Below are 14,174 nucleotides of genomic sequence, written 5' to 3'. Positions count from 1 at the left end.
GGACGCCCAGCTTTCAGGTTTGAAGATGAAGATGTGGTTCCTGTCACTAAGAATTTCTCTTGTCATCAGAGCTATTTACATGTATTCATTTTGTTACCTCTGTGCTCTGGTGTGCCCTGGAGAGTTTTGTTCCAGTCTCCCAGTGTTCAAACATAAGTATCCACAGTGGGATTTGCAAATACACACATCTTCAGAAAATTGGTGTGTGATACTTCTAGCAGCTACGCAGCATCCAAATTACACATCTCATAAGGCATGAAAAAGAAAGTGGGCAAGCAACATTAAATAGCATATTTGTGCAAAAGCAGCTGAAGTGTGATTTCTGTGGGAACTGTGACTACTTGCCTAAGCTTCGTATCTAAATTCCTCATTTAGTTGTAAGTATATGGGAGGATTTTTTTTTGCCTGGTTTTGCATCTCAGTGTCTTTTCATTCCAGACATCTCTAAGGAGCTGGGTCTCGTAACTACTCTTGCTGGATTTTGTAACTCTTTTCTTTCTGGGCACAGATCAAAAAGGTGATAATTTTTCCAGGTATATCTGTGGCATATTTAATCTCCCCAGCATCAGGAGGAATCTCAGTACACCAGATAGTACATAGCATCAGCAGCAGAGCTTGTACAGCTTGTCAGTGGGGTCCACAGCAGGGACAGAAGAGGAGGCAGGAACAGGTTCCTGTGTTCCCAAGAGGATCATCAAATAAAAGAAACTAATAAAAGCTCTAAGCCATGTCAGTTATCTTTTTCACCTACCATTTCCTAAAAAATTGTATGGTATTTCAGCCCTTTTGCGGGTAGTGTAAGGCTGTCATGACTGTTACGTATTTTGTAGTGAAACCTTAAAAATCTGATTCTCTCTCAAATACAGGAATTCACTAACCTTAAAGAGCAGTTGCCTGAAGAACATTTTCAGTGTCATGCAATGTTACAGTCTCGATCATCTGCTCCTGCTTGATTTCCACAGGGCAGTTGTCAGGGTGTTTTATTTTGCTGGGTTTTAAGCTATTCAGTAGCTAAACAAACTGGTTTTATTTATTTATACACTTGATTGTAATCTGTTCAAATAACAGTAGGAAAAAACTTACTGTAAGGTAAATAACCTATTTAACCATTGTTTTTCCCTCCGTGCCCCCAGTGCATCCCGTCTCCTGCACACACATACAGAGAATGGCAGTCTGACTAACTTGGACTGTTTATTGTTTTGTTCCTGTTTTCTTTCTTGAAGCCTGACTTTGGGTTATGTGCCATGAACAGGTTGGTCCTGGTGTTTCCATCCAAGTTTGTGATTTTCAACATCACCAAATTAAATGTTAAGCTTTTCATGTTCCATTGTCATTTCGTGGTTGGTTTTAAAATGGTTCATTTCTCCTCTGTGTACTTTTGTGAGGGGTTTGCAAACCTGTATGTTCCCTTTTTCTCACCCTTTCATGTTCCCTTTTTCTTCTGTTGCTCTTTCTTAGTCACACAGTGAATTTGCCAGGGGTATAGGCGGTGGAGGGTATTTATAGTTATTAAAAGATCTGCTGATGGAAAGGCTATTCGTGAGCTCAGTGTTGTTAAGGGTAATGTTGATGTGATATCTTGAACTGGAGACTGCTTCCGCAGACGTTCTTGAATTACTGCATAGGGCAAACCCTAGTGCTTGCCTTGTGTAATGTCCTTTCCCAGCCCATTGTCTTCTATTAAATCATTTTGTAGTTCAAATCCATCTTGTACTCTGGCGTGTGTCTCCTTTGTTCCTCATCCACCTGCACCCTCCTGTCTGTCAAACAACAAAATACTCTTCGATCAGAATTAAATATTAACTTCACGATAGGAATGTCTTGGAAAAGAATAACGCAGTTCTAGGCACGAATGTTTAGTCCTCTGGAAGAGTGGAAAATGTGCTGATGGAAAATGCCAGGTTGTAGTTTGCAGGCAGCAGCATTTAAATGGTTTGCTCTAATCATATTAGAATAGAATTAAACAGAGTTCTTTATTTCGTACTGCAGTGAAATAGGGCTGTTACTGACCATTTTCTCCTCCCTCTTGCTTTGGTGTTTAGCGTGGAAACTCAGGCAGCAAAAATTAGAGGAGTTCTGCAGCAGTGCACAGAGGAACTGGTGTGAGAAGGTCTGAGCTGGAGTTTTGTGTCCTTGCACATGAGAGCTCTGGTGCTTCCCTAATAGACGGAAAAATGAGACCACTGCTGCTTTATAAGAGGTCTGTTCCAGCCACATTGCTCTACAGCTTGGCAGATGGTGGCATGTGAATGGTTTCATATTGATTGGATGGATTTGCCTCAGGGTAAGAGGAGTGTGGGTCCTTAAAGATGCACTTCTAAATTTATTTTTTTCTTTTCTATTTAAAGAAAAAAAAAGTGTATTTATCAAACACTTCTCTTTAAGTCAGAGGAGTGTGTGGTAATGAAAACACTAAGGTTACCTGGAAATAAAAAGTCCTTAAAAAGGTATCACAAAAACTAAAAAGCTAGGAATACTTATTTTCTGAATGATTTCGTTTTTACATTAGAAGAAAGTGACACTTTTAATTAGTGTTCAAGGCATATGGTGAATGAGAAAATAAGCTTATTTCATGCAAACAGAAATCAATGCAAATAACCTTTCTCCTCATATAAAAAGGAATGATTTGAAACTCAATACATATTCAAGAAGGTTAAGTCATTACTGCATCACTTTACTATTAGTTTAAGGCCAACAAAGGAAATCACTACTATGCATATACTTACTCAGTAAGGATTGCTGGAAATGAAAAAAGTAGGTGATGATACTTTATAGATGATAGATCTGAAGAAGCCTTTGTCCATATGATGTATATGTTGTTTAATCTCAGTAAATAACCTTTGGGGTTCTGCCTTAGCACAGGTAGTTGCAGGAGATGCCTCAGTTCTCCAGCAGTTCATCCCAGCTGGGAAAAGGCATTTTGTGGTGCTCTTTGTGTGGTGTTCTTTATGACACCTCTGTTTTGGGCCTCAGTCTTGTAAATGTTGTTTGTAAATCCTTCGGCATGAGATGACTTTTCAAATGTGTTTGTACAGCACCTAACACAAAGATCCCAATCTCATTCAGGCCTCTGGGTGTTGCTTTACAGTGTTGAGTGAATGTGTGTATATATATATTTTTAATAGTAATGGAAGTATTCCTTGAGGTATTTGACCTTAAATAGAGGGGAAAAAAATACTTGAATAGCTTGCAGACATGTAGGGGTGGGGACAGGTTGGTAACTCGGGAGACTTGGGTCCTATAGAAAAGTGGATCCTTTCTGTGTATTTCAGTCCTGCACTCTCATGTGTGCAGCAGTGGTTTCATAAATGAATTTAAGCCAAAATACGTCATAGCAGTGTGTTATCAAGTGGTTTTCATATTTGCTTGAAGGTGTAAATTCGTATATTCTACAAGGCTCTACCCACATGTGAATTATTTACATGCTGGATTTGGTGTTCCCATGAAAGAACGCTGTTGTGCTGAACTTAAAGCTGATTTTGTATCTTGTGCAGTACACACCGTTTCTATGGGCGTGCTTTCCCTTTTAATTACACTTTGTTCTCAGAACTGATTGGATTTTATCATCTAGTTCATATTTGCTGAAGGAAACGCTCCTGTATAAATTTTAAGGTCCCTTTAAAAAGAAAAAGAATGGTCAAAGTTAAGTGACTTTAGGGATTAGGCGTGTGGGTTCGCTTCTGGGCAGGAAAAGGCATAAACCAGTGCAGAAATCTGTATCTTTTATTCCCCCCACCCCCTCCTGCTTGGTGCATGTAGGGGGGATTTATACTGTATATCACAACCAGCAGCTATTCCAAGAAAAATTTTAAGATGGTTACTTGAATCTGTGTACACTGCCCACCTGGTGGTTATGGAGTGAACTGTTACTTTAAAGAATAGTTTAAACAACAGCCATGTTTGGGGCAGGCTAATCTTGCAAAGAGAGCAGTACATATAACAGGAGTCTACAGTGTGATAAGGGGAAAATTCAGCTCACTGACTAGATGTTTTAATGTGCGAACTCTAGGGAAATAACATATTGACTATTCTGTTGTGCGCAAGAAAATTGAAGAACCCTTTGCAGACAGAGGGCTTGCAAAGGATTCTTCCTGTTTCTCTTAACCAAAATCTGTGGCAAGATGTTTGAAATCAGCAGGACGCTTAATGCTGCTTTGTTAAATAATGAGGTAATATTTTGTCACTTTTTTCTGGGCAGCATCTGTTTTTATTTTTCTCCTTTTTCATATGTTTGTTTGAAGGATTCAGTTTAATCTTATGAAAGTAAGAGATGTGGGGGGAAAAAATCATTCTTCAATTTATTATTTTTTTCCTTTTGATGCTTTTGGAGAATTGGGTTGTCTTTTATTTGCGGTTTCAATCGGCTGCTGTTGCCTAGGACATTATGCCACGTAAGGCTTCTAAACTGCACAGAGTAGGTAGTTATTAACGCTGAATTGGCTTCTGGTATAGTCCATCTGGGCTCTGTATGAGAGAGCTTGCTAGCGGCTACTGATGCTAAGATACCCGCAACCTTTGGGATGTATGCATGGTGGAGAGGGGCTCAGTGATATGAGATCACTTCTTTTAAGGGAAACTGTCATTAATGAGTCAAGAAACTGCTCATTTATGGTAAGGAGAGGGAGGTGGGGGGGGGGGGGGGTGGCTGGGAAACAACCCTGTGATTTCATTTTGATATTGGATTAGCTGTTTAAGACAAGTTTCTTTTTGTGGGGATGGAAGACTGCATTAAAAATATGCTTTGCTCAGGGGCTTTGCTGGCTGATGCTGGAGAGGCTGTATAGAGAATGTGATGCTTTACAAATGTCACGACCGTGATGTGGTGGTCAGTGCCTTACCCTGTAAGATAAATGGTACTATTGGAAACACGAGAATAAGGTTGACTTTTTCAACAATAGGATTCTGCCTTTGTCTTTACGGAGGGAGGCCTCTGAGGATGTTTGAGCATTTGTTTCAGTGTTCCCCAGAAAGACTGCGTGTGTGGGGTGCTTTTGGGGAAAGTGGTCAGTGTGCAGAGTACCTGGGTTTCTAGGCAGATAAGATAGCTGATGTTTTAAGAGGAGCAGCGTGCAATTATTGTTTCAGAAAAATGGCTGAATCTTTTGATGTGCATAACGAATTTAGAGTAACAAAGTCGGCTGAAGTTGAAAAGACTTACAAATAATTTCTGGATGCCTTTTTTCGGTGTTATTAACCCCTGACGAGACCTGGAGTAAAAATTTGCATTACAAATCTAACTTTAATATTCGGTGTATATTTGCACAAGAATGTATGGTAATACACTAGCTCTGTAGCATTTTGATGCCTGTGTGTTCAGTCTAACAGGACACTTAAATTTGAGTTAGGAAACCTTATCTTACGAGCTAGTTTAATCTTCACTGTTTTTTTTTACCAAGCTACAAATATGCTCCAAAAGATGCATGGAGAAATCCTCTCTGCAGCCTTTTACATTGTTCATATTTTAATTGAATTCAGTGCTCGTTCCACAGATAGATTGTCTGATGTCTTTTAAATGCCATTTTTCTCCTTGCTTGGTCTGTTTGTAGCTGGATTTTTATACGCTTTCTATATTTCATATGTTTTATTGGGTGTGTTTGGTCTTTCTGTGTGTTTGAGTGTGTCTACGGTTTTAAAGACATATAAAATGTGCAGCATGTCAGTTCAGAGCTGAGCAGTTTGAGGGCATTTTTATGCTTTAAAAAATACATAAAACTTCTAGAACAAAGATTATCTGATCATGTATTTTTGCAAATGGTTTTGGTGGTTTGTAGCCAGGTTTTCTTTCTCCAGGAAAGAACTAAGTGAGCTTATAACATGGCCCATCCCAGCTTTCTCCGTTTACAGCTCTTCTGTTTAAAAACGCTTGCAATGATACTGACTTTTAAAAAATGATATTTGGCGGATGAAATGAGTGCATGGATGGTAAAATGGAATGATTCTTACATCCATTGACTGAGAATACTCACTCGCTTTAGATGAGGTGAACGTGAATTCAAGGATAGTTGCAATTACAGGGTGCCATGCCTTGTTACTTTGGCCAGAACATGCTTGGGGAAAATAACTCCCAAGTAAGAGGAGGGCATGAATGAATGCTTCCTAACTTGTGAGAATTGGTAATAAACTTGCTGTGGTCAGGAGAGGGTAAAATATTGCTGTTTGGAAGTGAAGTTTTGTTAGTTTGTCAGTGGCAGTGAGTGGAGGATTAATGAGTGTGCATTGTTAAATTAAGCACGTTCCTCTCTAAGGCTGATGATGGGGGGGGGGGGGGGGGGGGGGGGGGGGGGGGATGCTTTTAAACACCCAAAGTTTGCCGATGTTTTATTTCCTGTAGAGCTGAAGAAGGATGAAGCGAGGTGGTGAAATGATTTTGAAATACTACTGTTGTTCAGGGGGAGCTCTGATAAATAGGTGTCTGCTGTGCCTTAGACGGCATCAAGTGGCAGCGCTATCAAATCCACTTGTAAAAATATGTATTTTTAAAACCTCACCGGGCAGAAGGAAGGGGAGAGATGGTTTATTATTAAAATCAATAGTACCTGAAAATAAACGCAGCTTTAAACGCACGTCGGGAGTGCTTTTGTTGTGCCTTTAAGCCTAGAGGCAGATCATTAAATATGCATTTCTCCGGAAAGCAACTGTCGAAAAAGATAAGGTGGTTAAAATACGCCGGACCTGGGAGACGGGCGGGCAGGAGGTAAGAAGATGTAGGCACTGAAGCATGGCCGAGGTACGACAGTGCCGCGGCCGAGGGCTCCGGCGGGGTGGGGAAAAATAAATACAAAATAATAATAAAAATAATAAAAAATACAAGGAAAAATAGAGGGATGCGTGTTGTTTCTTCAACCGGGCCTTAATTACTAGACACAAGCAGCAGTTCAGAAATCTGGTCTCTGTTGTTGCAGAGGTCACCCCATCATTAACACTGTCAATCTGGCCGCGGCTAATTTCAATAGCACCTGATGTCGCAACGCCCTCCCCGCGCGGCGGCGGCCAATCAGCGCCCGCCCGCCGCTGACAGATGGTCCCATAAATGGCTGTAACGGGGGGACGCCGGCAGCCAGTTCCAGCAGGGCCCGCGCCGCTCCGCCCGCTGCCGCCGCCGCCGGGGGCCGCCGCTCGGGGACCGCGGTACCTGCGGGGAGGAACAGCCAACAAAAGACCACAAAACAGCAGATTTGTGCTTATTATTATTATTTATTATTATTATTATTATTATTTATTACTATTATTATTATTCTCGCTGCACAAACGTCTAGCACTGTGCTTTGTGGATTTTTTTTTTTAAAGAAAAAATATAAAAATAAAAAATAATTCCCCGAAAACCTTAGCAAATCTGTAGAAGAGTTGAAGCCTTTCAAGACCCAATATTTGCCATTAAGAATGGTTATGGTAGGTATTAGTAGATTTAAAGATGGGATCGTAGCGGGTTTATATAGAGGTAGATCTAGAAGCTAACATATCCAGATTTTCCCCGAATCTGCATCATTCTCAGTCTGTGTTTTCACATGCATTTAGTTTTTCTGCTACTGATGTGTTTGTACATGATCTCTCCCTTTCTCCCCCCCTTTCTCCCTTTCTCTCTCCCTCGCTCCCTCTCTTTCATATTTAATGTGTGCGTATCCTTTAATAAAGGATGTACTTTGTCGTTTTAAGGTAATCGCGATTTCTCTCAGAATAAAGAGAAAAGAGCTCATTTCTAATGCAAGGCTGGTATGTGGCTAACCGAAATGCAAAAGGAAGAAGAGGCTTTTTTTTAAGCAGTGGAGGGGGGGGCAGGGAGTTAATTTCCACATTGACATTTTGGAGATACAAATGCCGAGCAAAATCCTGGGGGGGGGGGGGGGAGAGAGAATGGGGGGGATGGTGGATGGAAAGGGGGGGGTGGGGGAAAAAAAAGGCTCGAGATTGGTAATTTTCTTTTGGTGGACTGCGCAATAGGTATGGTAATTTTAAAAGAGGGTGATTTATATGAGCTTCAGTAAATGCTGCATATTGTATTTCAAAGAGTTTCCTGTCGTGACCTCATAAAAAGAGGAGGAGGCTTGTATGTGTTGCAGTGCCTAGTATATGTCGATTTTGTTGCATCGTTGGGCAGCAGCGCTGTAAGAAGGAATGTCAGCTTTTACATAACGCTCTTTTTGCTTTCGACTCTGTGAGGGGCTGTAAGGGTCCATCTTTGTGATCACAGATGGAGTGGAATGGCTTGAAAATGGTAAGTGAACGGGGAGAGCCTGCTCGTGGGGGTTTTGTCTCGCTTCTCGTGTGCCTCGCGGATTTCTTTTGTTCGGGGCGGTGGATCGTGAGTCATAAAATAAAATTAGAGAGCCTCGTTTGGGGGGTATTATTTTTTCTTATAGGGGGATATGCCTGCATGTGTGTGTGTGTATATATCTATATATCTATTTAACGTATCTAACGACGATGGCACTCCGCCGCGTTCCCATTGAACGCTGCATTTCAGTGGAGCGAGGATGGTCTCTGCTGACAGTCGCGGTGTCATTGTACCGCATGTGCCTGGCGGATCAGGCAGCCGGTGATGCCTTTTAATCTCCGTTTGTATTACACCAGCCTTAAATACAAACCTAATAATCGCCTCTCACATCCAGGTATTGCGTTTCCCATAGAGCCGGTGCTGTAGAGGATGGATGGGTGGATGGATGGATGGATGGATGGATGGATGGATGGATGGAAGGGTGTGTGGGGTGGGTTTTTTTGTGTCGGGGTGTGGGGGCTGGGGGGGGTGGGAGCCGTGTTGTTCTGTGCTGTTTTAAATGCCGGGAGAAGTCAAAGCCATTTATGTGAAAAATAGTATTTCTATTTTTAGCCTATATTCTCCTGGTGGAGGAGCCCGGACGCGCTCGCCTCGTCCCTTCTTTTGTGCTTTCCTTACAGATTGTGCAAAATGGCATGATCAGAACCAAGTGCCGGGGACTCAGGGATGGGGGACCCGGAGAGGAGGGGGGCTGGGGCCCGTCCCTCCTGCCAGCACTGTGGGGTGATGCTTGAGGGGCATGGGGTGTCCCCCCCGTTTTCCCCTTTAATTTTAACGTTTTTCAGACTTTTGCCGTGGATATTTATTATAACGGGGAAGGGAGTGGGGGGGCGGGGGGGGGGAAGCGACGGTCTTTTCCCATTCTTACAGGATTGTCTTTGTCTAGCTGCTTGTTTTGATGGGTGTAAAACAAATAAGATTAGACTGAGCAGCCGAACTGAAAGCGATAGCTGGGAGGAAAAGCCAATGAAAGGTTGCCGGGGAAACGAGCATAGGGGAAGCTGAGTGGGGGAGCAGGTGGCAATCATGTGGGAATACTGCAAACAGTGTAAAAAAAAGAAAAAAAAATCCAAAAAAGAAAAAAAGAAAAGCAGGGGCTACCTCGATTATCTCTGCTGTTCTTTGTGGCAGTCACAACTTTAATTATTCTTTATAAATAGGTGTTAATTACATTTCTGGCTCAGGCTTGCAGTGATTTCTAGAAATCTGGTTTTAAGCATCTGTTCTTTCTCCTCTGCAAAAGAGGGTTATCTCCTCTTTTTTTTTTTTCCCCTTTTCCCCCCTCCCTGCTGTGAAACTGTATGTGCAAAAAAAAAAGCTTGGAAGGAATCCTTGGAGGCAGTATATATAAAAAAATAAAATAAATGTAAATTATATTGAATGAAGTTGACAGAGGTATAATAGTGAACTCCCACAGCTGATAGCTTCTGCAAATCATTTCTTAGAATTTTCCAGCAAATGTCCCTATGAGAACAGTAGGTAGAATGAATTTACCCTAAGCAGTGATTTTGTGTTAAGTGATATTGGTATTTTTGCAAAATCAGATGGTTATATGGCAGAATAATCGGTTCAGGGGAGTTCACCATATCCGAAGGCTTAGGTGCTGAGCGGAATTTACAGAAATAATGAGATTATTCTTCTCTTCGTCTCCAGCCCCACCTTTAGCCACAGTCTGTTATCTAGATCTGCTGGAGAAATACCCACTTCCAATGTCAGGCTCCTTGTGGCAACTTTACTTTTTAAACTGTGGCTGAATGTTTTGCTAATTGTGATGTATTGTAGTGGCAAACAATAACGGGAAATAGCTGTTGGGGCTAGAAGTGTTAAAAAAGCGTAGTAGGCTAGTGAGTGATAGACGGTAGCGTAAAAGATATAAAAAATGTGGTTACCCAGAAAATGCTCATCTATCACACATCAGGAGGCACAAGAGAAGCAAAGCGAGAATATAGAACACGCCTTTCTCTCTGTCTTCAGATTTTCAAACATTTTTTACTTCCTTCCTTCCTCTGGTGCAGGGTTACGCTGAATGCTAATTCCGGCAGGAATGGCAGTGCTTGGTTGAAAGAGGAATTAAAAGAAATTAAATCTCCCCCTTTTAATTTGCTTTGTTTTGAGTATTGCTTCTACTGCAGTCCTTTCTGTGAAGAAGTAATTGAATGGCCCTCTGAAAACTGCGCTGCTTTACAATGTAGAGGGGGGAAGAAATCTTGAGGGTGTGTGTGCGTGTGTAAAACTGTGCGGTTTGCAGGCTGTGCATGTGCAGAGATGCATTCTGACATGCATTGTAGTTGTACGTGAGAGTAAAATAATTTTTCTTCTGTCCAAAACAGAGGTGCTGTGTTCTAAACCCGTTAACTTAGTCATGACAATAAATAAGGGTGCCTTTTATTATACACAGCTGCATTGTTTGCTTTAAGAGTCATCAGCTAGTAGTTACATTTTCATTTTCTGTGCAATTTGGTGTTTCTACGAAGATTTAAAAAGAATGTCATCCTTGTTTTATGGTGCACGTGTTCCTGTCCCCATCTTCCTCTTTTCTTTGTTTTAAGATTATATTAGTGAATACAGCCTGCATGTACATAGGGGCATTTTCTTTTGGCATGAAAAAGATCGCATTGTAAATCCTTGTATAGAAACCCAGCTATTAAGTTAGTGAAATTGAATTAAGATTGCGACGAATACCAAAAGCTTAAAACATGAAACCTCTTTCTTTACAGACAAAAAGGTAGAGAAAACATAGTTATCTGTAGACATGACATTTCTTCTTCCCTTTTAAATTGTCTTGATGAACTACTAGTCAGAAAGGATGCAATTTTACAGTTGGATATTGATGCAATGTGAATACCAGCCATCAGTTTAAAATCTTATCCCCATGTACTCCAGTGATCAAGTTCCCATGTTAGATACAGGGATGTCTCTCCACTGTTGATGGCTCGGTTGCCTCCTTTGCTTTCTTCCTCTTTATTAATTTTACCTTTTTGAGCTCTCTCAAAGTGAGCGGGAGCTGTTGTGACAAAGGATGGTTACAGTGAGCTGGAAGGGCTATACTTAAAAATCCAATTTGAATGGGTCTGGAATAGTCTTCATCATCTTTATTTGGTCCTGTTAAATATTGTGACTCTATTGAAAGAAAATCCAGTTGCGTTAATCTTAAATATATTTAATGTATTAATTTTTTTTTTAGAAATAGCATCTTCTAGGTTACAGTGAATTTTTCTTCCTCAACCTTCCTATTTGGTATGCTGGGAGTGTGTGCTAATTAAACACAGGTTATTTTCTGTGTGTAATTGTCATGCTGTTGGTACATAACCTAGAGCCACTCCACACCCCGAGGTTTTTCCAAAGAGAGAAAGAGTGATTGGGTCCTGTATTTTGGCAGGGGAATTCAATGTTTTCTTTGGGATCTTGCACTTCCAAAACAATTTCAGCAAACACCCCAGGCAAGAAATGGGCAGTGGCAGAGAATATTATAGCGAGAGGGAGAGATGCAGATAACTTGACAAATCCACTTGTCTGTTTTGGCAATCTGTGTCCACTAGACAACTCATTTACATGCCTGGACACATTAAAATGTGCATTTGTTTGTCTGTGGGACAGCTAACTGGATACACTCCGGTGCACTGGCGGATACTGCAATGCAGTTATTTTTTCAATGTCATTGGGGTTTTGGGGGAGAAGTGGGCGCAAACAGTCTTCTTGCAAGTGAGGTGATGTTAAAAAAACATGGTACCCCTGGAAAGGATAGGCCAGATGTAGCAGAATGTGCTAATCTGTGATGGAAAGTCACCCCTCCTCCATTGCACTCCTCTTCTTCTCTTTCTCTTCTCCTTTCCATAGTAGGATGGATGAAGAGATTCATCTGCATGTATTTTTGTGTATATTCATGCATGTTTATCTTCCCTTCTTGTTTGAATGGACCTTAAGGAAAACGCTGGGATTTGTATGAGGAGGGAAAGGGTGTTTGCGGAATGTAGTGCTCTCCAATTGCTTGTGTAAATGTCCAGTTACCAACAGTGTGGGACACCCAAGTAACTTTAAGAGCAAGGCACGTTTTGCATTTTCTAAAGAATTTGGCAAAGAGGAGTCTTAATGTTTCAACTCAACAAGTACAATACATTTAACCCTAATGAAAGTAGTGTTTAATGGGGACCTATACCTTGCCTTAGCCTTTGCGTTTGAGTATGTTTAACCGTTTGAGATAATGTAAAGTGAAGATGTTGTAGAAACGGAGATTCAAAGACACTTTGCTTGCTCACTGTTTCCCCTCAAACGATCAATCTTTGCTTGCTAAAATGCTGGAATATTTTAGGTGCAGGGGGCTTTTGTAGGTCAGTATCTTTACAGCAAGAAGAAGAAAGGAGGGAGAAAAGGTCTCAATGTGTCAGAGGCAGTAATTGTTTAAAATTAGCCATCTAGAAAAGGCAGGAAAGGCTTGGAGGAAAGAGGAGGCACTAATATGTGAAACAGCACTGTGCTAGTCAGGGAGATAATGAGTGATAAATTTGAACTGGTGCAGTGGTGTGATGCCCATTAATTTCTCAGAACCTTGACTTTGCAGGTTTGTTACTCTGTTGTTCACACCTTTAATTATAACCAGTTTTGGATGATAGCTTGGGGGCACTGAAGATGAGCCCTTTTGTTTGTTGTTTACTTATTTAAGTATTCAGACGGAGTTTGCAATAGCATTGGAACATCAGTGTTAGGAATGAAATGCTTTCAGATGAGATTATATGGAGAACACAGTTAATTCTTGCGACTACGTAACATTGTCTTATTTGTGGCATTTACATTGCGTGCATAAATTCATTAAGAATTAGAGCCCTTGTTGGGTTGATCTGTATTTTCTGTCACTGTAATCTCTTTTCCTTAACCATTTTAGAGCTCCTAATTCATTATCACTGCTCTAGGGCCCCCAAAAGTAGGGAGGAAGCTGACAGTCTGTCTTAGCTATTGTTCTACCCTTGACTGTCTTATGTGAGGACTCTTTACCTCGGTGAAGAGAATCTGTAACAGTCAGGAAGTGCTGCGAACCAGTTAGAAATCGTTAATTAAATGGGATGAAAAGACAGAATATTAAGTAAAAAAAAATAATTTAAAAATAGCTAAACCTCTGTGTGCCCTCTCTGGAGATGGTTTAGTTGCACCATAAAATGCAAGCCTGCCTTTGACAGTATTTAAAGTCATGATGTATATAAAATTCTGTAGTACGCCTTTGTTGCTAAGGCACACGCAGTTGCGTCAGCGATGCTGTTGTGATGGGAAATTATTTGTCCTTGAATTCTGGAACTAAAAACCCAACTAAATTTAATTTATTCTTTAAATATTTAAACTTTATATTTTTAATGGCTTCAAAAGCTCTTGCACATTGCGGGTAGTGCGGTCAGCGCCTTTCCCAGTCTAGAGCTGTGCGCCTGTATATTTCAGGATTGGGGTGGTGGTGTGTGCGATGGCTTTGGAGAACTCTTGGAGGTAAAGGCGATATGATAATGTATGTTTGTTTCAAAACAGACACGAATGACTATGGGAGGTGGCTCTGTCATTCGCAGTGCTTCGAGAAGGTTCTACACGTAATGCGTCTCTGGCCATGTAAGTGATTTTCAGTGTTGGCAGAGGGCAGCAATGCCACTGGAGCCTTTCCAGTAGTGCAAGTCCTTAAGATCCAGCCACTCCGCTGCGTACCCGGGTGCGTTCACTGAGGAAGGAAAAACAAACAGCCTCCTCTGGTTTTCCCTTCCTGAGGGATGCTTGGTGGGAATACCCCATCTGACCATCCATGTAGAGACCAGAAAGATTGCTGCTGGAGCAGGTAACAGCCCTGCACTTGGGCCCTATGTGTGGCCCTGTAAATGCACTTATTTAAGGTAGCTGGTTGTGTTTTGAGCACTGCAGCCTATTTACTCCC

The 14,174-nt window shown here is 41.3% G+C and overlaps 1 protein-coding gene across 10 annotated transcripts in view; it reads left to right on the top strand.

The window, feature by feature from the left end:
* The window catches only part of ELAVL4 (ELAV like RNA binding protein 4), an 83,053-nt gene that overhangs the window by 13,246 nt on the left and 55,633 nt on the right, over nucleotides 1-14,174 (top strand). Inside the window, exon 1 of one of the 10 annotated variants that reach the window (XM_057401782.1) lies at nucleotides 3,976-4,169. The exons of 2 other annotated variants lie outside the window; for them this stretch is intronic. In XM_057401782.1, coding sequence (XP_057257765.1) covers nucleotides 4,122-4,169 — 48 coding nt within the window. In that variant the 5' untranslated portion in view covers nucleotides 3,976-4,121. Of the gene's footprint in view, nucleotides 1-3,975; nucleotides 4,170-4,458; nucleotides 4,612-7,049; nucleotides 7,390-7,593; nucleotides 7,711-7,920; nucleotides 8,213-8,447; nucleotides 8,607-14,174 lie in introns of those variants that run through there. 7 more of the 10 variants (XM_057401778.1, XM_057401781.1, XM_057401786.1 and 4 more) reach the window with 7 other exon arrangements.

This window comes from Pezoporus wallicus, unplaced genomic scaffold (assembly GCF_028554395.1).
Source record: "Pezoporus wallicus isolate ANWC-B61680 ecotype Strahan unplaced genomic scaffold, APGP_CSIRO_Pwel_v1 contig_1035, whole genome shotgun sequence".
NCBI classification, from domain to species: Eukaryota; Metazoa; Chordata; class Aves; order Psittaciformes; family Psittacidae; genus Pezoporus; species Pezoporus wallicus.
Note: the sequence above shows the minus strand (reverse complement) of the source record. Positions and strands in the feature narration are given on the sequence as shown.